The sequence below is a fragment of the Thalassophryne amazonica genome, chromosome 19 (assembly GCF_902500255.1).
Source record: "Thalassophryne amazonica chromosome 19, fThaAma1.1, whole genome shotgun sequence".
NCBI lineage: Eukaryota > Metazoa > Chordata > Actinopteri > Batrachoidiformes > Batrachoididae > Thalassophryne > Thalassophryne amazonica.
This window is the reverse complement of record NC_047121.1, coordinates 25,145,336-25,168,763: the sequence shown is the minus strand read 5'-3', so window position 1 is coordinate 25,168,763 and position 23,428 is coordinate 25,145,336. Positions and strand designations below refer to the sequence as shown.

Sequence of the window (23,428 nt, the reverse complement as noted above, 5' to 3'; positions counted from 1 at the left end):
TTTTTACTACAACTACTAATACTACTTACAATAATAATAATTTCGACAAGTAAAATGTTTAGAGAGAAATTTAAATGGTAGAAAAATGTTAGAAAGAATTTAATAGTTACATTCATAAACAATGTAGGTTCGAAGTTTTACTGTTATAGTGCTGTCAACAGTTAAATATGAGGTCAAGAAAGAGGTCTTTATTTTACTTTTTATAAAACAAGTATTTATTGTCATTGAAGTCAAGAAAAGGTGACTATAAAGTGAGTTTTGGCAAAACAGGTATCACTGTCATGATGAGGTGGCAGAGGGTTGTTGTCGGCAGCTGGGGAAAGTAACTAAAAAAGTAACTAGTAGTCTAACTTAGTTACTTTTACAATTGAGTAATCAGTAAAGTAACTAAGTTACTTTTTCAAGGAGTAATCAGTAATCAGTAATTGGATTAGTTTTTCAAAGTAACTGTGGCAACATTGATAATGTCTCACATTCACCCGTACTCACTACACACTGGGAGCAAATAAGTGGTAGTCATTGTTCATCCAAACCTTGATCAATCCAGTATGGAAACCAGTTTGTGGTCTGCATATCTGAACTGGCACAGGTTTTATGTGAGATGCTAATTCTGACTCTTCAGGCATGGGAACGACACGCATTGGTTTGTGCACCCCCAGTGGCTGAGATATTTAACACACTACCACATTGTTTGTATTTCTTAATAACTGAAGTTCATGATACCCAATGACATATTCACTGACTTGGAAAAGCTCATTTGTCCATCACTTGAAGTAATGATTTTTATGGTAATGGTTGCCCATATTTAAACATCGCATTATTACATCCGCCAAGAATGTAATAAAATCATTGGCGTTTATTTATTTGTCTGTCTGTCTGTTAGCAGGATTATGCCAAAGCTACTGCACAGATTTTGATGACATCTTCACAACAGATATATATTAGGCCATGGAAGACGACATTAAATTTTGGAGGTGATCTGGATTCTGGATAAAGATTTCACTTTATATAGGCTTTGAAGGACTTTGTAAAACAAACAAACAAACAAACAACAAAACAACAACAAAACTACTCCACGGATTCTCACCAAATCTGCACCACAGATAGATATTAGAGCATGGAAGTCTCCACTGAATTTTGGAGGTGCTCATTTGTCTTTGTAGCACCATATTCAGATCTCTCCAGAGATGTTCAGTTGGATTCAGGTCTGGGCTCTGGCTGGGCCGCTCAAGGACATTCACAGAGTTGTCCTGAAGCCACTCCTTTGATGTCTTGGCTGTGTAATTTGGGTCATAGTCCTGCTGGAAGATGAACCATCACCCAAGTCTGAGGTCACAAGTGCTCTGGAGCAGGTTTTCATCCAGGATGTCTCTGTGCATTGTTGCATTCATCTTTCACTCAATCCCTTTTCATCAGAACAGAGAATTTTGTTTCTCATAGTCTGAGAGTCCTTCAGGGACCTTTTGGCAAACTCCAGGCCGGCTGCCATGTGTCTTTTACAAAGGAGTGGCTTCCATCTGGCCACTCTAACAAACAGGCCTGATTACTGGATTGCTGCAGAGATGGTTGTTCTTCTGGAAGGTTCTCCTCTCTCCACAGAGGAATGCTGAATCTTTGACAAAGTGACCACTGGGTTCTTGGTCAGCTCACTGACTATGGCCTTTCTCCCCTCATCGCTCAGTTTAGACGGGCGGTCAGCTCAAGGAAGAGTCCTGTTGCATCCAAACTTCCATTTATGGATGATGGAAGCCAAGTGCTCACTGAGACCTTCAGAGCAGCAGAAATGTTTCTGTACCCTTCCCCAGATTTCTGCCTCAAGACAATCATGTCTCGAGAGCTAAATTTTTAGCTTCATTACAAAGGCTGTGAATACTTATGTACATGTGATTTCTTAGGTGTCTTATTTTTAACAAATTTGCAAAAATCTAAAAACAAAACAACCTTTTTCACATTGTCATTATGGGGTATTGTGTGTAGAATGTTGAGGGAAAATGCATTTCATCCATTTTGGAATAAGGTTGTAAAAACAAATGGTTAAAAAGTCAAGCATTGTGAATACTTTCCAGATGCACTATATTTATCCATTTTGGCATAGATGTGTCAATTTTGGCTCTTTCTACATTTTAATAATATTGCACAGGGCCATGTTCACTTCTGTTGTATATGAACAGTGTTTTTGCAAAACATCCTCACAAGTCACTGTGGAACAGACTTCTGTCCCTACATGTGTACGTAAATGCCTGCAGCCACACATACACATAATTTACAGTTTACCATTTCTGAGCCCTGTAGTGCTCTTTTGAGTGGTTGCTGGTTTCTCACTGTCATGTATTAAAAGAGTAAATGCATGTATGCATGTGTTTTAGCTGACAGCTGCCTCACCTTGGCAGAGGTTATGGTGGCCTACCAGCAGAGCTGCAGCAAACATCAGGTTCAGCCCAGAGAGCACGTCCTGCAACAGCTCCAGGTAAACTGCTCCACAGGTGAAATATATACCACATTTCAAAGCACACATAAAACCAGTGAAAGCCCAGGCTTTCAATGGCTGCAGTGTTTTTTAATCAAATTTCTATCATGGGCAAATAGCTACGGATAACACAGACACAGTTGACATGGAGTTATGAAGTGGCTGGAACATTCTCAAGTGGTTTACATAGATTTTTGTTCTGGCAAAGAGGACAAGATAATTTATTGAAGGTCTCTGTGATTTTGAACAGAACTTTCATTTACTTTGGCATTATATCCAAACATTGAGAACTATTTCTATTCATACATAACTATTTAAAAGTTATGTATTAATGTGTCAATCATATACTATGTATCAAAAATTAAAGCCAGATTGGCACGGTTTTGGTATAAAAACTGTTAACTGCATAGAAATAAATATAAATGATGACAAGCTTATGGAGGAATAGTTAATTTAAGATAAACTGGGGGGGGGGGGGGGGTGTTGAGAAAATACTTAAAAATTAAAGCTTGTGAGATGGAAATGATAATAATAAGAGCAGGAGTCAGGAATCAGAACAATGTAGAGAAAGAAAATACATCTTGTGTGAAGATATGTGAATATTGCAAAAAAGGCTTTTTTTTTTTTTTAATTAGGGGAAGTTGTAAGAAAATAACTCCTGGTGCACTATTAAAGGTTGTCAATATTCAGCAGAGATTCCAGTGATAATTTTGATGCATAACGTGCATATATCTTGGATACTTTTAAAATGGGAAGAGAAAATGTGACTTTACTTTTGCAAAATTGTCTTTGGGTGAATATTTTTATAATTTTGCCTATGAGATGTTTAAGAGACAAAGTCCTTCATCCAAAATGCATTTTATTTTATTTATGATTTACTGAGAGTAGTTTGAGTTACCTATAATGAAATTCAGGTGGGTTTCAGGAAGTACAGAGGGAACAGTGTGTTACTTCCAATTTTGTTTAAAACTAAGGGGGTTCCCGAACAAAAGCGCTTGGCAAATATATCCTTCCTGGGTTGTGCCGATGACAACAAGTGGAAATGTTATCCCAGATGGACCGGGAACATCATGGAACCATCAAACCTTGGTGATCAGGTGGGGGGTGCAACCAACTCCTTAACTCAAGCCCTTTTCAGATTGGGCCCACTGACTATTTCATGAGCCAGGTTTTGAGAGCAAATGCATCATGGGCTATGAAATGATATGGCACAGGCTTCATTTTATATAGCGTAGCATCAAGCGGGATAAAGCGGAACAAAGAGGGACGCATTGGCACAGCGAATTGTGCTGCAGTGCGGTGAATAATTTGTGCATTAGCAGTGTTGGGCACAGTTCCGCTAACCGCTAATTATCAAAGCTAACATTTTCTTTAGCGGATTAGCTTTTCAGATATCTTTGAAAACCATCAGCAGACCAATTAGTTTCCGATAAATTTAGTTCAGATAACTTTTAGACCGCTGATATATTTTTGCAGGTATATTGAATAAAGCTGTACAGTTAAAAACTTTTGTAAAGTGTAAAATCATAGATTTTAGTGCCTGCCTGTTATATGTTTTGTAGCAGACAGTTATGAGGAGTACAACTCAATCCTCTGCAGGCGGGGGGGGGGGGGGGGGGGAAGAGAGAGAGAGAGAGAGAGAGAGAGAGAGAGAGAGAGAGAGAGAGAGAGAGAAAAGATAATTTACCTTCACACCATACAGACTTGCATGCGTACCACACGAGTCATGCACAGGGAGACAGTTTTGACTTATGTTTAAAATTTTAAACAACCCAATTCCAGACAATTATTGGAATTACCATCACCTCTGTCATTTCACAAAGTGAAAATATCAGCTATATGTTTTAGTTTTAAAGTAATGCACAAATTTTGAAGGTTTAAGTGTTTAAAGACACACATGCCACAATGCATTATGGGAAAATTAGTTTTCTGACATCAGTGGTTGGTCAATATATAAAACACAAGTAATAATAAATCTGTATTTGTAAATATGTCTTTTTTTAATTTGTAAAAAAAGGCAATTTGAAAACTAAAAATTCTGTTTAAGTTATTCAGCACTTTTAGCAAATGTGTGGCAATTGCTCTTCACACTGCCATGAACATTGCCATCTACTGGATGACCAGTAAGTGGCACGCTAAAACCTTTCAATAACTTGTCCGGAATTAGTTTGTTTAAAATTTTAACCATAAGTCAAAACTGTCTGCCTATGCATGACTCGTGTGATATGCCTGCAAGTCTGTATGGTGTGAAAAATATATGGGTTTTTTTCTTCTCTCCTCTCCACTTCTCTTTCCTTTCCTTTCTGTCTGGTCACCAGGTCTCTTTTGCTGAGAGAAGTCTGATCTGACACAGAAGCACTGATTCGTTGTTGTGTCAGTAGTTGCCAGTGTACTGGAGTCAATACTGAAAGTTATCGGTTTAGCTTTTAGCTGTAACTTATGCTAGATTTTTTAGGGGTTTATCGGTTTAGCTTATAAAAGTTAACTTTTCAGTTAGCAGATTAACGGTTATTGAAGCTAACTTTTAGGTTAGTTGTGCCCACCACTGTGCATTAGTCACACCAGAATATAAGTTGCACCCATTAAAACATGTATTATGAAGAGGAAAAAGCATGTAAGTTCAGTATCAGTCTCACATATTTTTCTGGAAATTGAATTCACTTTAGGATACATTGTTTCCCTGGGAATACATTCAACAGAGAAGAACTCAGTGTAGCACATGTGCACACCACAGCCTGCACTGTTGCTTTGCATGAGGATTATAAATTCTTCAGACGACAAAAAAACAAAACAACAAAAAAAACATGTTTGAGTGTGTCTAGACTAATGCATCATATACAGTACATGTATTGTAAACTGACACAAAATGACTGACAAAGCAACAACATTTGATGAATCTGTATGATTATGTATTGTTTTAGTACACAAAAACAGATTACAGAATCTAAACTCCAGCAGAGGCAGAAATGGCTGTGGCGAAGGGGATACTGCTTTAAAACAAGTGTGTGCAGGTCTATTCTTATGCAGCATCAGCAACTTTGCTCATAAAATATCTGTGCGGCATGCAATAATTTTAGAGCACTCCAAAAACGATCAATATCAAGACTATAATCTGATGAGAGAACAAAGGAAATGAGATACTCAACCTTCTGCCATCAGAGCACACAGCATGTGACTGCAAACTCTGCACACTTTATATCACAGTGTAACTGAACACAGACACCAACTGCATGCGTAAAATCATTTGTATAATTTAAACATTTTCTCACCGTCAGCCTGATTGATAGAAAAAAATATGACCATATGAAAGACTGTCTTTTTTGAATGTGTTTAATTATTAAAACTCAAAAACGTATTGGTGTTTTGCATCTACGTACAGTATTTGTTGTCCTATATACTGTGGATAATACAGTTTATGAAACATCACTTATACTGATATGCTTTTTTGGATGGTTTGATGTTTTGTTGTGCTGCTGGTTAAACAGTATAGCACCAAACTTTGACACAAAATGATAAATATGGAAATATGATCCTCATATTTAGATCTGTAGATCACTGTAGATCCTAAAGCAATTGAGGATCTACAGTTTCCACATCATGAACTTTCTGCCATGGATTTTCTTGAATATAATTAATTTTATAGTTTTTACATTGAGGTTAGGGCAGCATGGTGACACAAGCAATGAGCACACTTGCTTCCCAAACAGGTCTATGGTTTGTGACCACCTATGCCCTCTTATCCATGAACATCAAGGGTTAACTAGGCATCCAGGGTAATCTAGGCAACACTGACCTGGCAATTTTCCCAGACAGACTGTCTCCTTGGTGTCTGGTTTGAAGCTTGTAGTTGTATCTTCTATTTCTGCTACCTGTCTGAAGCCCCCGTCACACATAGCAAGAATGTGCAGGAACCAGCCTGACACGGTAAATATTGCCATAATCCAACGCAGTCGGGAGGAAAAGAGGCGTGGTCAGCAGTGTCAGAACACAGCCAGATTACCTCGTCCCCACCTGCACGATGGTATCCAAAGTGTATGTAGACAACAGTTTAGATGTCTCAGACTGCCGTCAGATGGCCATAAAAGGTGCTGAAGACTGTCCAATGTCCAAATGTCTGGACCGGAGTGGGAAGGAGGGCCATGTTCCTCCCTTTGCACAGTCCCTGCCAGTACTGAACATCAGAGTACAACCAACATATGGACTGGACTCACGCCATATGTGTCAAAGCTGGCATGGTGCAGTCATTCACTCACTCATGCAATCACATCTGCACTTGTCCTCCACTTCCCAGTGCCAGTGACCTCACGTGCATGTGTGTGTAGAGCAGAGGTGTTGGACTGATAACATGATTGGTGTGTGTGTGTGTGTTCACAATGGGTGAATAAGCAGCTATCCCCCCCCCAGTGTACACCGTTGCCAACTGCTGGACACTGCTGGCAGTGGGGCATGCTGGCCCATGCGTCACACACAGCCTTTCCAGGGAACTTTCATTTCTGTTTTTGTGTGTTTTGGCTCACTTCAGCAGCACAACACAACTCTGGACCACCACATGGGATTTATTTTTGCCGTGGTTGATTCCAGCACACAGCAACTGGGTGAGATGATTTTAACCACAGGCTGCGGTCCGGCTCCACCTCCACACTACACTTCGAAACACTCCTGTGCTGTTGTTGGAGGTGAGATTTATTACCTCTGCCAAGGAGGTTATGTTTTTGGTTGCGTTTGTTTGTTTGTTTGTCTGTCTGATTGTTCAGCAGGATAACTCAAAAGGTTTTGAACAGATTTTGATGAAATGTTGTGGAGTGGTTGTAAATGACAAGAGGAACAAGTGATTAAATTTTAGTGGTGATCCGGATCACGATCCGGATCCAGGAATTTTTTAAAGGATTCTTCACCATTGCGGGATAGGGGGAATTTTGACATTCTAGTTTCTAACTCCACAAAAACAAGGCAGAAAGGCTTGAAAAAAATTAGGGTGTAACATAGTCAAATGTTCTATCAAACAACAAAGATGATCGGATCCGGATTCCGGATCTGGTGATCCAGAATATGCAAAAATATAGGGAAAATAGAATATGTGTCAGTGTGAGGTGACAAATGAAGCTAGAGATGCACAACTAACACCAAACTGTAGCTGAATCTGTACTGATTCAGTAAGGTGTCAACAGATTTGATGTAGCTTCAAATGTTATGGAGCTAGATCCAGAAGAAAACCGCCATTACCGAAAAATCGTTTTTATACAATAACTTTTGAACTAATAGAAAAGACATAAAAGTGATTCCAAGTTCTAGTGGTATGTTTTCATGGTCAAGGATGTCAAATATACAGGAAAGAAAAGTGTATGTATCATAGTTTTGGTTGTAACACTGAATTGTTGAATAGATCACTGTGCCAAGTAGGGAATCTCTTTAGGGTCAGTGACCCTATGGCCTTGGCGGAGGTTTGCACTCTCTGAGTGCTTCTAGTTCTTACTGTGCACCCGTTTTGGGAGATAAAACAGTTAAATTCTGTAGAGACATTCGAGTCCAGAATTAAGACGCATTTATTCTCCCTCTCGTATGGCTAGCATACTGGCATGTATGGTATTATGCTTCGTATCCTTTTAAATTAATTTATTAGCAATTGAACAAGTCTCAGGCTCACTTCATCTAAATTCTGGGTCTGTTAGTGAAGCTTAGGGCTAGAGATGGCAATCACCTTAGTATTTTCTGTATAACCCCAATTCCAATGAAGTTGGGACGTTGTGTAAAATGTAAATAAAAACAGAATAGAATGATTTGCAAATCCTCTTCAAACTATATTCAACTGAATACATGACAAAGACAAGATATTTAATGTTCAAATTGATAAACTTTATTGTTTTTGTACAAATATTTGCTCATTTTGAAATGGATGCCTGCAACACGTTTCGAAAAAGCTGGAACAGTGGTATGGTTACCACTGTGTTACATCACCTTTTCTACAACAACACTGAATAAGCGTTTGGGAACTGAGGACACTAATTGTTGAAGCTTTGTAGGTGGAATTCTTTTCCATTCTTGCTTGATGTACAACTTCAATTGTTCAACAGTCCAGGATCTCTGTTGTCATATTTTGTGCTTCATAATGTAACACACAGTTTCAATGGGCGACAGGACTGGACTGCAGGCAGACCAGTCTAGTACCCACACTCTTTTACTATGAAGCCACGCTGTTGTAACATGTGCAGAATGTGGCTTGGTATTGTCTTGCTGAAATAAGCAGGGACATCCCTGAAAAACACATTGCTTGTATGGCAGCATGTGTTGCTCCAAAACCTGCATGTACCTTTCAGCATTGATGGTGCCATCACAGATGTGTAAGTTGCCCATGTCATGGGCACTAACATACCCCCATACTATCACAGATGCTGGCTTTTGCACTTAGCGCTGGCAACAATGTTGATGGTGTTTTTCCTTCCTTTTGTCTGAAGGACATGACGTCCATGATTTCCAAAAAACAATTTGAAATGTGGACTCATCAGAGCACAGCACACTTTTCCACTTTGCGTCTGTCCATTTCAAATGAAATCAGGCCCAGAGAAGGCCGCTGCATTTCTGGATGTTGTTGATGTATGGCTTTCGCTTTGCATGGTAGAGTTTTAACTTGCACTTGTAGATGTAGCGATGAACTGTGTTAACTGACAATGGTTTTCTGAAGTGTTCCTGAGTCCACGCGGTAAGATGCTTTACACAATGATGTCGGTTTTTAATGCAGTACCACCTGAGGGATGGAAGGTCACGGGCATTCAATGTTGGTTTTCATCCTTGCTGTGTACATGTAGAAACTTCTCCAGATTCTCTGAATCTTCTGATTATATTATGGACTGTAGATGATGGAATCCTTAAATTCCTTGCAATTGAATGTTGAGAAACATTGTTCTTAATTGTTCTATTTTTTTCACGCAGTTGTTCACAAAGTGGTGATCCTCGCCCCATCTTTGCTTGTGAATGGCTGAGCCTTCTGGGGATGCTCCTTTACTACCCAATCATGACACTCACCTGTTTCCATTTAACCTGTTCACCTGTGGAATGTTCCAAACTGGTATTCTTTGAGCATTCATCACCTTTCCCAGTCTTTTGTTGCCCATGTCCCAGCTTTTTTGAAATGTGTTGCAGGCATCCATTTCAAAATGAGCAAATATTTGCAGAAAAACAATCACGTTTATCAGTTTGAACATTAAATATCTTGTCTTTGTGGTGTATTCAATTGAATGTAGGTTGAAGAGGATTTGTAAATCAATGTGTTCTGTTTTTATTTAAATTTTACACAACATCCCAACTTCATTGGAATTGGGGTTGTACTTTTCTGTTGATTTACTGCTCGCAAATTATACCTTAGGTGTAGCTTTTCCAGCTGACTGATTCTGCTCTTTTTCTCTCTGTCCGAGGTACCGGTGGCATTACATGGGATTGGCAGCTACGGACCATGGGATGCTGGACTGACCGCGAGATGTCATGCCATGAAGCTGATGCAGCACACTGCATTCTGCATTTGGAATACATGTTGCTGCAGTGACAGGCCCTTTGACAGCATGATGATGAACACTCGTCTTCACCCCAGGGCGCTGGATGACTCCCCCCCAACCTGAGATATACGAGGTCTGTTAGAAAAGTAACGGACCTTTTTATTTTTTTCAAAAACTATATGGATTTGATTGATATGTTTTTACGTCAGCCAAGCTTGAACCTTCGTGCGCATGCGTGAGTTTTTCCACGCCTGTCGGTTGCGCCATTGTGGGCCGTCCTTAAAGCTGTAGTAACACTCCTTATTCTCTGTGAAGCCAGTAAAATTTTCACCGAAAGCCAGATAAATTTTTCGAATGGTTTCCAGCTGCCTGTCTCTAACAGTTTCTGAAAAAAATGGAAAAAAAGCCCAAATCATTCCGCCATTTCCTCGCAATGAAACAACGACGAGAGGGGTGGACCAGTGCTCACTCAAAGCCTGCCCACAGGCGAATGACGCAACCGACAGGCGTGGAAAAACTCACGCATGTGCACGAAGGTTCAAGCTTGGCTGACGTAAAAACATATCAATCAAATCCATATAGTTTTTGAAAAAAATAAAAAGGTCCGTTACTTTTCTAACAGACCTCGTAAATGCTTGCATGGTTATCTCAACAATTGCACCTAGTTTTTCATGTTGTTTGATTTCCTGTTTTCTGTTTCTTCAGCTTTGTAAAAAATTCTAAAAACCTTGTAAATGTTAGAATGGCCTAAGCAGTGGGCCGCCCCTCAGAGTCTGGTCTGCTTGAGGTTTCTTTCTCAGTATCATCTGAGGGAGTTTTTCCTTACCACTGTTGCCTGTGTGCTTGCTCTAGGCGTTGGAAAGGTTAGATCTTATTCGTGTGACGTGCCTTGAGGCAGCTTTGTTGTGATTTGGTGCTATATAAAATGAAACAAATTGAAATTGAAATTAACTCAGGAAGGGCATCCGACATAAAACCAAATGCAGATCTCCCATGTTTATGTTATGTCTGGCCATCAAACAGCTTCTGAAATTTAAAACTGATTTTAAAATGCCTTCATGAGACAATCACTGATAATATATTCTAGCCTGTTCTCTGTCTGTCTATCTGTGTTTCTCTGTAATTATTTTACATTTGGTGTTTTGATTGAAAAAAGAAACAAACTCAATGAAAGAGGAATACAGCATTTTTAAGAATCCCAGTGGCCAAGTGGTTAATGCGCTTGGTTTCAGTTCGGAAGGTTCTGGGTTCAAATCCCACCCCTGCCACATTTCTCCATGTAATGTGGAGTTGCGTCAGGAAGGGCGAAAAAAAACTGTACCAAATCAACATGCAGATCCAAACAAGGGAGCAGCCGAAGGGACTTACATCTCCATGTCCAACCCCAAAATCAGAAAAAAGTTTGGATGGTATGGAAAAAAAAAAAAAAAAAAAAAAAAAAATTGTTTTGAGTTTTATTTCATTGCATACAGTATGAACCCAAGATATTGCATGTTTTGTGTGGTCAAGTTGATTTCATTTATTGATATATTGATATACATCCATTCATGCATTTCAGGCCTTCAACACATTCTACAAAGTTGAGGCCCCAAAGCATTTTCCACTTTGTAATGTTAATATTCCTTCTCACAACACTTAAAAGACATTTCAGCATTGAGGATACCAAGGGATGAAATGTTTCAAGTGTCATTTTGTTCCATTCACATCTTAAGGTGTGTATCCATATGGGGTCATATGTTATTGCATATTTCTCTTCAAAATTCTCCACACATTCTCTACTGGGGGGATCAGGATTGCTGCGAGGCCAGTCCAGTACACATACCCCCTTCTTCCACAGCCATGACTTTGTAAAGTGTGTAAAATATGGTTTTGACTTGTTAAAAAAATGGATTGATGTCCCTGGAGAAGATTTCATCTCGAAGGCAGTATATATTACTCTAAAATCGCACTGTTCTTTTCTACATTAATGGTGCCATCACAGAACTGTAAATTGCCTTTGCCCAGGGCATTGCCACAACCCTATACGATGACAGAGTGTGGTTTTTGGACTTGCTGCTGATTAACAGTCTGGATAATCTTTGGACCCTATGGTGTGGAGCACATGGTGTACATTTCTTCTAACAAAGATCTGGAATACTGATTTGTCTGACCACAATACACATTTCCACTGTGTGATGGTCCAACCCAGATGCCTCTGAGGCCAGAGAAGTCAACACTGCTTCTGGATAACCTTATGGTTATAACCTTGTGGTTTTATCAGCTACAGATGAATGACTGTTCTTGATGTAGTGCCTTCCAAAGGATAAGAGATCATGGGTGTTCAGATTAGGCTTGTGTCCTCTCCTTTATGCACTGAAATTCCTCCCAATTTCTTGAATTGTTTAATGGTATTATGGACTTTAATGGGAAGAGATATGCATAATGGATTCTAATATGTATCTGTACTGAAAATTTTGTCAAGATCCGTGCAGTGGTTTTGACGAAGTCCTGCTAACAGTCAGACAAATAAATAAATTAAGAAACAATTTTATTACGTCCTTGATGGACATAATAATAATAATAATAATAATAATAATAATAATAATAATAATAATAATAATAATAATAATAATAATAATAATAATAATAGTGTGTATATAATAACAAGAAACTAAGCAATTTATAAATACATTAGGACAGTAAATTAACATTTTAAAAAAATTACATAATTAACAGGAAATAAAAGGGTTGAGTTCTTCCTCTAAAAACTGTTGTGGTCTAAGTTTCTTAAAATGTTCTGGACTCACACACCATATCAACTCATTATAGAAACTTTGCATATTTTATTACCACCCTTGAAAATGGTCAGCTACTGATTTTATAAACACAACCCAATCTAGAGCCCATGGATCCCCACCGGCAACACGCCAGTAATAAAATTAAGAACAGTATTTTTTTAAACCTTGGACCTTTGACTCTCACTAATGTACATGTTCGTGTTGTCCTAATTGACCTACATGTAGCATTTTCTAGGAAGGCAAGAATTTGTGATCTGTGTTTGAGCTTGTTGATAATTGTATCAATATATCAAAATATCAAAATCACATATCCGGCGACCGTTAATATCAATAACATGCATCTCAATTCTGAAAAAAATCATTTAAAAATACTTTGTGTTTTAAGGGAGTGGGGGGACTTCTGGCACAAGTCTTTATTCCTAATAAAATAAACTCACTAATTCTGTCTTATCCACACTTGAGCCACACATTTGCCATTTAAAATTTATATTATGTACATACTTACTTTCCCTGGACCAGCCGTGTTACAGAACATTGCTTTCTACCCTCCTGCATAAATTTAACTTGAGATCAAGGGGAATTATTTGTGGAAAATTAGAGACTTAGCAGCGCTTACATTAAGCATACAGCCGACATATTATCTCTGAGGTGCTAATGAACCCAGTTGCATTTGCAACGAATGTAGGTGGTCCTCCTGAAAGACTAAAATATGTATGGTTAAGTATTAGCTAAGAGGAGTAATATTTAGACCAAAAGGGCTGCATGAGAATGAATCCATAATAAGACGATGCAAAATGAAAAGACTAACGGCTAAAGAGCAAATTTATTAAATTAGGTCTTTTCAGGGGAGGGGCGATTCCCCCGAGGATGAGCGCTGAAGACTATTTAAGGCTTTTTTATTGCACCCTTGGGCCCCTTTGCACTCCTTTGAAATGTTGTAAGTGGATAAAAAAGTATTGCTGTTGGTGACATCTTCATAGGAGTGGTAAACAATAATAGTTTGGAGCCAGCGGGTTGTGAGGCAGCCACGCTTAAACTCCCTGATTTCACTGTGTGCATCTTCCAGATGCACGTTTCCTTTTTGCTTCACTCTGTGATTATGAAGGTAATTGAGATGATCAAGCTTCATCTCTACATGAGTGTTTTGGCACAAGGGAAGAGCTTAACTGCAGTGATTTATATTCAAATTGAGAAATAACTGTGGAACCTATTAGGAGATAACGCAGGTCGTTCTGTTTGGTCTCTGGCTTCCGTGTGCCTGAGGCACATGGGCACATATTGTACCCCACAAACACCTCCGCACTCAGCCTGAGATGTCACATGGCACTTTCAACACCTCTGAATAAAGTGATCTGTCTCTGCTGACGTGTTCCATTTATGACATCTGAAGCTTCCAAAAAGCAGAGAACAAAAATCAGTTATTTTATTTAAAACTAAACCACAGCACAGGAATTCCTGAATTTATCCATCAAATTTGTAATGTTTAGAATGTTTTATGAATTGTACAGCAGAAGTTTTTTGCTGTTGCTGTTGCTATTGCTCTTAATAAAAACTGTCCATTATCTTATTAATGAAATAATAAAACAAATCGAAATGTTTTATTTAATTACATCATCTCAGTCTGTATTTTACATATTGTCTTTTAAAGCATAATGCACTCTGATGTCACAAAGACAGGGTAAAGTAGTCCAGCCAAATCAGATCTTAGAGTGCTGCAAGTTGCTGCATCCACCACAACAGAACCAGACAGGGTCCTGGAACAACCCAAATCTCAAAAGTATCCATCCAGCTGCTGCAGCTCGGTGAAGAGTGGATGACCTTCTACAGCAGCTGTTGTCCTGGAGCTGCGTGCTCCTGCATAGAGAAACTCACCACATGGACAAAATGTCATAGTTGACATTCCCTCACAAATGCAAGTGAAACTCCTCTCAAACTAACCACTCATTTGACACAAAATCACTCCAGTGGTACTCAAGGATCCTCTAAAGGGTCCAATTACCAAAGACATCCAGTCATCACCTTAAGTCACTGGTTAGAGTCCAAGTCTCACAACCATACAATAAGAACGGAAGCACCAAATCAAATCAGATCAAATCAATTTTATTTATATAGCGCCAAATCACAACAAACAGTTGCCCCAAGGCGCTTTATATTGTAAGGCAAAGCCATACAATAATTACGTAAAAACCCCAACAGTCAAAACGACCCCCTGTGAGCAAGCACTTGGCGACAGTGGGAAGGAAAAACTCCCTTTTAACAGGAAGAAACCTCCAGCAGAACCAGGCTCAGGGAGGGGCAGTCTTCTGCTGGGACTGGTTGGGGCTGAGTGAGAGAACCAGGAAAAAGACATGCTGTGGAGGGGAGCAGAGATCAATCACTAATGATTAAATGCAGAGTGGTGCATACAGAGCAAAAAGAGAAAGAAACACTCAGTGCATCATGGGAACCCCCCAGCAGTCTAAGTCTATAGCAGCATAACTAAGGGATGGTTCAGGGTCACCTGATCCAGCCCTAACTATAAGCTTTAGCAAAAAGGAAAGTTTTAAGCCTAATCATAAAAGTAGAGAGGGTGTCTGTCTCCCTGATCTGAATTGGGAGCTGGTTCCAGAGGAGAGGGGCCTGAAAGCTGAAGGCTCTGCCTCCCATTCTACTCTTATAAACCCTAGGAACTACAAGTAAGCCTGCAGTCTGAGAGCGAAGCGCTCTATTGGGGTGATATGGTACTATGAGGTCCCTAAGATAAGATGGGACCTGATTATTCAAAACCTTATAAGTAAGAAGAAGAATTTTAAATTCTATTCTAGAATTAACAGGAAGCCAATGAAGAGAGGCCAATATGGGTGAGATATGCTCTCCCCTTCTAGTCCCTGTCAGTACTCTAGCTGCAGCATTTTGAATTAACTGAAGGCTTTTCAGGGAACTTTTAGGACAACCTGATAATAATGAATTACAATAGTCCAGCCTAGAGGAAATAAATGCATGAATTAGTTTTTCAGCATCACTCTGAGACAAGACCTTTCTAATTTTAGATATTGCGCAAATGCAAAAAAGCAGTCTTACATATTTGTTTAATATGCGCATTGAATGACATATCCTGATCAAAAATGACTCCAAGATTTCTCACAGTATTACTAGAGGTCAGGGTAATGCCATCCAGAGTAAGGATCTGGTTAGACACCATGTTTCTAAGATTTGTGGGGCCAAGTACAATAACTTCAGTTTTATCTGAGTTTAAAAGCAGGAAATTAGAGGTCATCCATGTCTTTATGTCTGTAAGACAATCCTGCAGTTTAGCTAATTGGTGTGTGTCCTCTGGCTTCATGGATAGATAAAGCTGGGTATCATCTGCGTAACAATGAAAATTTAAGCAATGCTGTCTAATAATACTGCCTAAGGGAAGCATGTATAAAGTGAATAAAATTGGTCCTAGCACAGAACCTTGTGGAACTCCATAATTAACCTTATTCTGTGAAGAAGATTCCCCATTTACATGAACAAATTGTAATCTATTAGATAAATATGATTCAAACTACCGCAGCACAGTGCCTTTAATACCTATGGCATGCTCTAATCTCTGTAATAAAATTTTATGGTCAACAGTATCAAAAGCAGCACTGAGGTCTAACAGAACAAGCACAGAGATGAGTCCACTGTCTGAGGCCATAAGAAGATCATTTGTAACCTTCACTAATGCTGTTTCTGTACTATGATGAATTCTAAACCCTGACCGAAACTCTTCAAATAGACCATTCCTCTGCAGATGATCAGTTAGCTGTTTTACAACTACCCTTTCAAGAATTTTTGAGAGAAAAGGAAGCTTGGAGATTGGCCTATAATTAGCTAAGATAGCTGGGTCAAGTGATGGCTTTTTAAGTAATGGTTTAATTACTGCCACCTTAAAAGCCTGTGGTACATAGCCAACTAATAAAGACAGATTGATCATATTTAAGATCGAAGCATTAATTAATTTTAGGGCTTCCTTGAGCAGCCTGGTAGGAATTGTGTCTAATAGACATGTTGATGGTTTGGAGGAAGTAACTAACGGAAATAACTCAGACAGAACAATCGGAGAGAAAGAGTCTAACCAAATACCGGTATCACTGAAAGCAGCCAAAGAGAACAATATCTTTGGGATGGTTATGAGAAATTTTTCTCTAATAGTTAAAATTTTATTAGCAAAGAAAGTCATGAAGTCATTACTAGTTAAAGTTAAAGGAATACTCGGCTCAATAGAGCCCTGACTCTTTGTCAGCCTGGCTACAGTGCTGAAAAGAAACCTGGGGTTGTTCTTATTTTCTTCAATTAGTGATGAGTAGTAAGATGTCCTAGCTTTACGGAGGGCTTTTTTTATAGAGCAACAGACTCTTTTTCCAGGCTAAGTGAAGATCTTCTAAATTAGTGAGACGCCATTTCCTCTCCAACTTACGGGTTATCTGCTTTAAGCTGCGAGTTTGTGAGTTATACCACGGAGTCAGGCACTTCTGATTTAAGGCTCTCTTTTTCAGAGGAGCTACAGCATCCAAAGTTGTCCTCAATGAGGATATAAAACTATTGACGAGATAATCTATCTCACTCACAGAGTTTAGGTAGCTACTCTGCCCTGTGTTGGTATATGGCATTGGAGACCTTAAAGAAGGAATCATATCCTTAAACCTAGTTACAGCGCTTTCTGAAAGACTTCTACTGTAATGAAACTTATTCCCCACTGCTGGGTAGTCCATCAGAGTAAATGTAAATGTTATTAAGAAATGATCAGACAGAAGGGGGTTTTCAGGGAATACTGTTAAGTCTTCAATTTCCATACCATAAGTCAGAACAAGATCTAAGGTATGATTAAAGTGGTGGGTGGACTCATTTACATTTTGAGCAAAGCCAATCAAGTCTAACAATAGATTAAATGCAGTGTTGAGGCTGTCATTCTCAGCATCTGTGTGGATGTTAAAATCGCCCACTAAGCACCAGGAACCTAAAGACTTTGACCTTTGTTCTCCTGCATGCCAACACTACCAAATATGTTCAGCAACCTTGTGACTAGATCTGCACACCAAAGCTATGGATCTGCACACCAAAGCTATGGATCAAACTTCTTCTTTCAGCTGCTCCCCTTTGGGGTCGCCACAGCAGATCAGTCGTTTCCATCTCACCCTGTCCTCTGTATCTTCCTCTGTCACATCAACCACCTGCATGTCCTCCCTCAGCACATCCATAAACCTCCTCTTTGGCCTCCCTCTTCTCCTCCTGCCTGTTGGCTCCATCCTCAGCATCCTTCTACCTATATACCCTGGGTACCTCTTCTGCACATGTACAAAACCATGTCAATCTCACCTCTCTGACTTTGTCTCCAAACCGTCCCACCTGAGCTGTCCCTCTGATATGTTCATTCCTAATCTTGCCCATTCTCGTCACTCCCAGAGAGAATTGCAACATCTTCAGCTCTGCCACCTCCAGCTCCACCTCCTGTCTTTTTGTTAGCGCCACCGTCTCTAAGCCGTACAACATAGGTGGTCTCACTACTGTCTTGTAAACATTCCCCTTCACTCTTGCTGATATTCTTCAGTCACAAATCACTCCTGCCACCTTTCTCCACCCACTCCACCCTGTCTGCACTTTCTTCTTCACCTCTCTACCATGCTTTCCATTACTTTGGATGGTTAACCCAAGTATTTGAGCTCATCTACTTTCACCACTTCTACTCCTTCAAGCTGCACTATTTCACCGGGCTGCCTCCCATTCACACACATGTACTCAGTCTTGCTCCTACTGACTTTCATTCTCCTTCTCTCCAGAGCATATCTCCATCTCTCCAGGCTAGACTCAACCTGCTCTCTACTCTCACTACAGATCAGATATCATCTGCAAACATCATAGTCCATGGAGACTCCTGTTTGATCTCATCTGTCAACCTGTCCGTCACCACTGTGAACAAGAAAGGACTCAGACCTGATCCTTGGTGTAATCCCACCTCCACCTTGAATGAGTCTGTCATTCCTACTGTGCATCTCACAGCTGTCACACTATTCTTGTACATGTCTTGCACTGCATTTCACATACTTCTCTGCTACGCCAGACTTCCTCATACTATACCACAGCTCTTCTCTTGGTACCCTGTCACAAGTTTTCTCTAAATCCACAAACACACAACATAACTCCATCTGGCCATCTCTACACTTCTCCAACAGTTTTCTCAGAGCAAACATTGCATTGGTAGTGCTTTTTGTAGGCATGAAACCATAATGCTGGTCACAGATCTTCACCTGTTTTGTAAGCCTAGCTTCTACTACTCTTTCCCATGCCTTCATGCTGTGGCTGAACTTTATGCATCTGATTTTACTGCAGCTCTGCACGTCACCCTTGTTCTGAAAAATATCAACCAGCACACTTCGTCTCCACTCCTCAGGCAAGATTTTATAAAACAATTTGTTAGAAACCCCACTGCCATCTCTCCTAGATGTTTCCATACCTCCACTGCAATGTCGTCTGGACCAACTGCCTTTCCACTCTTCATCCTCTGCATAGCTGCTCTCACTTCTTCCTTACTAATCTCTTGTACTTCCTGATTTACTCTCACCACATCTTCCAGCCTTTTCTCCCTCACATTTTTTTATTCATTAGCGCTTCAAAATATTCCCTCCACCTTCTCAACACACTCTCCTCACTCGTCAGCACATTACCATCTGCATCTTTTACCACCGTAACCTGCTGTACATCCTTTCTAGCTCTGTCCCTTTGTCTGACCAATTGGTAGAAGTCCTTTTCTCCTTCCTTATGATTCAACTTCTTGCACAGCTCGCAATATGCCTTCAGCTTAGTTTTTGCCACTTCTCTTTTCATCTTACGCTGCATATTCTTGTACTCTTGTCTATTTTCTTCATCTCTCACACTATCCCAAAACTTTTTCACCAACCTCTTTCTCCCTATGCTTTCCTGGGCATCTTCATTCCACTACCAAATCTCCTTCCACTGTCCAGATGTCACACCCAGTACCTTCCGAGCTGTCTCCCTCACCACATCTGCAGGACTTTTCCAGTTGTCCAAAATTGCTGTCTCACCTGCTCACTGAATTTCACACAACAGTCTTCCTCCTTCAGCTTCCACCATCTGATCCTTTGTTGGGCTCTCACTCTTCTTCTTCTTCACCTCTAAAGTCATCCTATAAACCACCATCCTATGCTGTCTAGCTACACTCTCTCCTGCCACCACCTTACAGTCTCCAGTTTCTTTATCTGCCTCTCCTACAAAGGATGTAGTCCACCTGTGCGTACCTTCATCCACTCTTACATGTCACCCTGTGCTCCTCCCTTTTCCTAAAGTAGTTATTCACCAAAGTAATTTCTTTTTGCAAAATCAACTACCATCCGTCCTTCCTGTCAGTTCCTGTCATTGATACCATATCTAACCATTACTTCCTCATCACCTTTGTTCCCTTCGCCAACATGCCCATTGAAGTCCTCTCCTATCATCTATCCTATCCTATCTATCCTATCCATCTTGTGCAAATGTCTTCCAGTCATTTCATATAAATTTGTTGGACTGATTGTAAAAAACAAACAAACAACAACAAAAAAAACATTGTTCACTGTTTACTGTTCGGTACTCTGGTAAAATAATTTCCTTCGGGATAAATAAAGTTGATCCTATCTTATCTTGATCTTACCTTATCACCACTCTTTCATGCTTGGGTACACTCTCCACCACCTCATCAAACTCACTCTATAAATCTTTCTGCTTCAGCTCACAACCTACCTGTGGGGCATATGCACTGATGATATTTATCATCGTCCCTTTAATTTCCAACTTCATGTCATGGCACGAGGATGCATGGCACAAAAAGTGAGAGGACACAATATGCAGACTCGTCGACAAAGCGTTAGAGGTAAAAAAAAATAGACTTCATCGTTTAAACAGGCGAGAGTATGGTACACAGGAAGGGAGGCAGTGAAGCGGAGGTACAGGTAAGTACAAGGCAAAAATGTGGTCAAAAACAGGCTGGGTTCAAAGGCATGGAGAGACACTGTAACATGGGCTGAAGCAAAAAGCAAGGTCCGTAAAACAAAACAAGGTCGATAAACAGCATGGCAAAACAAGACTATGACGAAAGGTTGGAATGAGGATACGGAGAACAATGAGCTGGCAGGGAGTGGAGAAAGTCACTCACTCATCACTCATCTTCAACCACTTATCCTAGATCGGGTCGCAGGGGCAACAGCCCTAGTAGGGGACCCCAGACTTCCCTCTCCCATGCCACATTGACCAGCTCTGACTGGGGGATCCCGAGGCATTCCCAGGCCAGTGTGGAGATATAATCTCTCATGTCCACCTGGGGTCTCCTCCCAGGTGGACGTGTCTGAAACACCTCCCTAGGAAGGCACCCAGGACGCATCCTTACTAGATGCCCAAACCACATCAGCTGGCTCCTTTCAATGCGAAGGAGCAGTGGCTCTATTCCGAGCTCCCCACGGATGACTGAACTTCTCAACCTATCTCTAAGGGAGACACCAGCCACCCTCCTAAGGTAGCCCATTTTGGCCACTTGTACCTGTGATCTAGTTCTTTCGGTCATGACCCAACACTCATGACCATAGGTGAGAGTAAGAACAAAGATTGACCATTAGATCGAGAGCTTCGCCTTTTGGCTCAGCTCCCTTTTCGTCACAACAGTACGGTAGAGCGAATGCAACACCACCCCTGCTGTGCCGATTTTCCGGCCAATCTCATGCTCCATTGTCCCCTCACTCATGAACAAGACCCTAAGGTACTTAAACTCCTTCACTTGGGGCAACACCGTATTCCCTACCCGGAGTTGGCAATCTATCAGTTTTCTGCTGAGAACCATGGCCTCAGATTTAGAGGTGCTGATCCTCATCCCAGCCGCTTCACACTCAGCTGCAAACCGACCCAGTGAGTGTTGGAGGTCACTGGCCAATGAAGCCAACAGGACCACATCATCTGCCATAAGCAGTGATGAGACCCTGAGCCGACCAAACTGGAAACCCTCCTCCCCCCAACTACGCCTCGATATCCTGTCCATGAATATCACAAACCAGGAACAAAAACAACAGGAAAAAGGTCACAGTCAAAAGTAAGAGGATAAATGAATTAAATTTAAATATCATGCATAATGTTTATTTTGACTCTGTGCACCGGCGATGCAGCAATCGCAGGGTCTTGTTTTTACTGGCATGTGTGTTTGTGACTGTGGACAAGATAGCTCAATATCAGCTGGATGGATTTCTTTCTAACTTTGTGGGGATATTGGACCGATGTATACAGGTATTTTGATCAAGCACACACGTGCGCACACACACACACACACACACACACACACACACACACACACACACACACACACACACACACACACACACACACACACACACATATATATATATATATATATCAATCAAGCAATCAATCAATTTTATTTATATAGTGCCAAATCACAACAAACAGTTGCCCCAAGGCGCTTTATATTGTAAGGCAAGGGCCATACAATAATTACGTTAAAAACCCCAACGGTCAAAACGACCCCCTGTGAGCAAGCACTTGGCGACAGTGGGAAGGAAAAACTCCCTTTTAACAGGAAGAAACCTCCAGCAGAACCAGGCTCAGGGAGGGGCAGTCCTCTGCTGGGACTGGTTGGGGCTGAGGGAGAGAACCACGAAAAAGACATGCTGTGGAGGGGAGCAGAGATCAATCACTAATGATTAATGCAGAGTGGTGCATACAGAGCAAAAAGAGAAAGAAACACTCAGTGCATCATGGGAACCCCCCAGCAGTCTAAGTCTATAGCAGCATAACTAAGGGATGGTTCAGGGTCACCTGATCCAGCCCTAACGATAAGCTTTAGCAAAAAGGAAAGTTTTAAGCCTAATCTTAAAACTGGGAGCTGGTTCCACAGGAGAGGAGCCTGAAAGCTGAAGGCTCTGCCTCCCATTCTACTCTTACAAACCCTAGGAACTACAAGTAAGCCTGCAGTCTGAGAGCGAAGCGCTCTATTGGGGTGATATGGTACTATGAGGTCCCTAAGATAAGATGGGACCTGATTATTCAAAACCTTATAAGTAAGAAGAAGAATTTTAAATTCTATTCTAGAATTAACAGGAAGCCAATGAAGAGAGGCCAATATGGGTGAGATATGCTCTCTCCTTCTAGTCCCCGTTAGTACTCTAGCTGCAGCATTTTGAATTAACTGAAGGCTTTTCAGGGAACTTTTAGGACAACCTGATAATAATGAATTACAATAGTCCAGCCTAGAGGAAATAAATGCATGAATTAGTTTTTCAGCATCACTCTGAGACAAGACCTTTCTAATTTTAGAGATATTGCGTAAATGCAAAAAAGCAGTCCTACATATTTGTTTAATATGCGCTTTGAATGACATATCCTGATCAAAAATGACTCCAAGATTTCTCACAGTATTACTAGAGGTCAGGGTAATGCCATCCAGAGTAAGGATCTGGTTAGACACCATGTTTCTAAGATTTGTGGGGCCAAGTACAATAACTTCAGTTTTATCTGAGTTTAAAAGCAGGAAATTAGAGGTCATCCATGTCTTTATGTCTGTAAGACAATCCTGCAGTTTAGCTAATTGGTGTGTCCTCTGGCTTCATGGATAGATAAAGCTGGGTATCATCTGCGTAACAATGAAAATTTAAGCAATGCCGTCTAATAATACTGCCTAAGGGGAAGCATGTATA

At 40.5% G+C, this 23,428-nt stretch overlaps 1 protein-coding gene across 1 annotated transcript in view; it reads left to right on the top strand.

The window, feature by feature from the left end:
- The window catches only part of si:dkey-288a3.2 (protein phosphatase 1 regulatory subunit 37), a 312,886-nt gene that overhangs the window by 5,399 nt on the left and 284,059 nt on the right, over window positions 1–23,428 (top strand). The window contains exon 2 of the mRNA XM_034194841.1: window positions 2,367–2,467. Within this exon, the coding sequence (XP_034050732.1) occupies window positions 2,367–2,467 (101 nt within the window). The remainder of the gene's footprint in view (window positions 1–2,366; window positions 2,468–23,428) is intronic.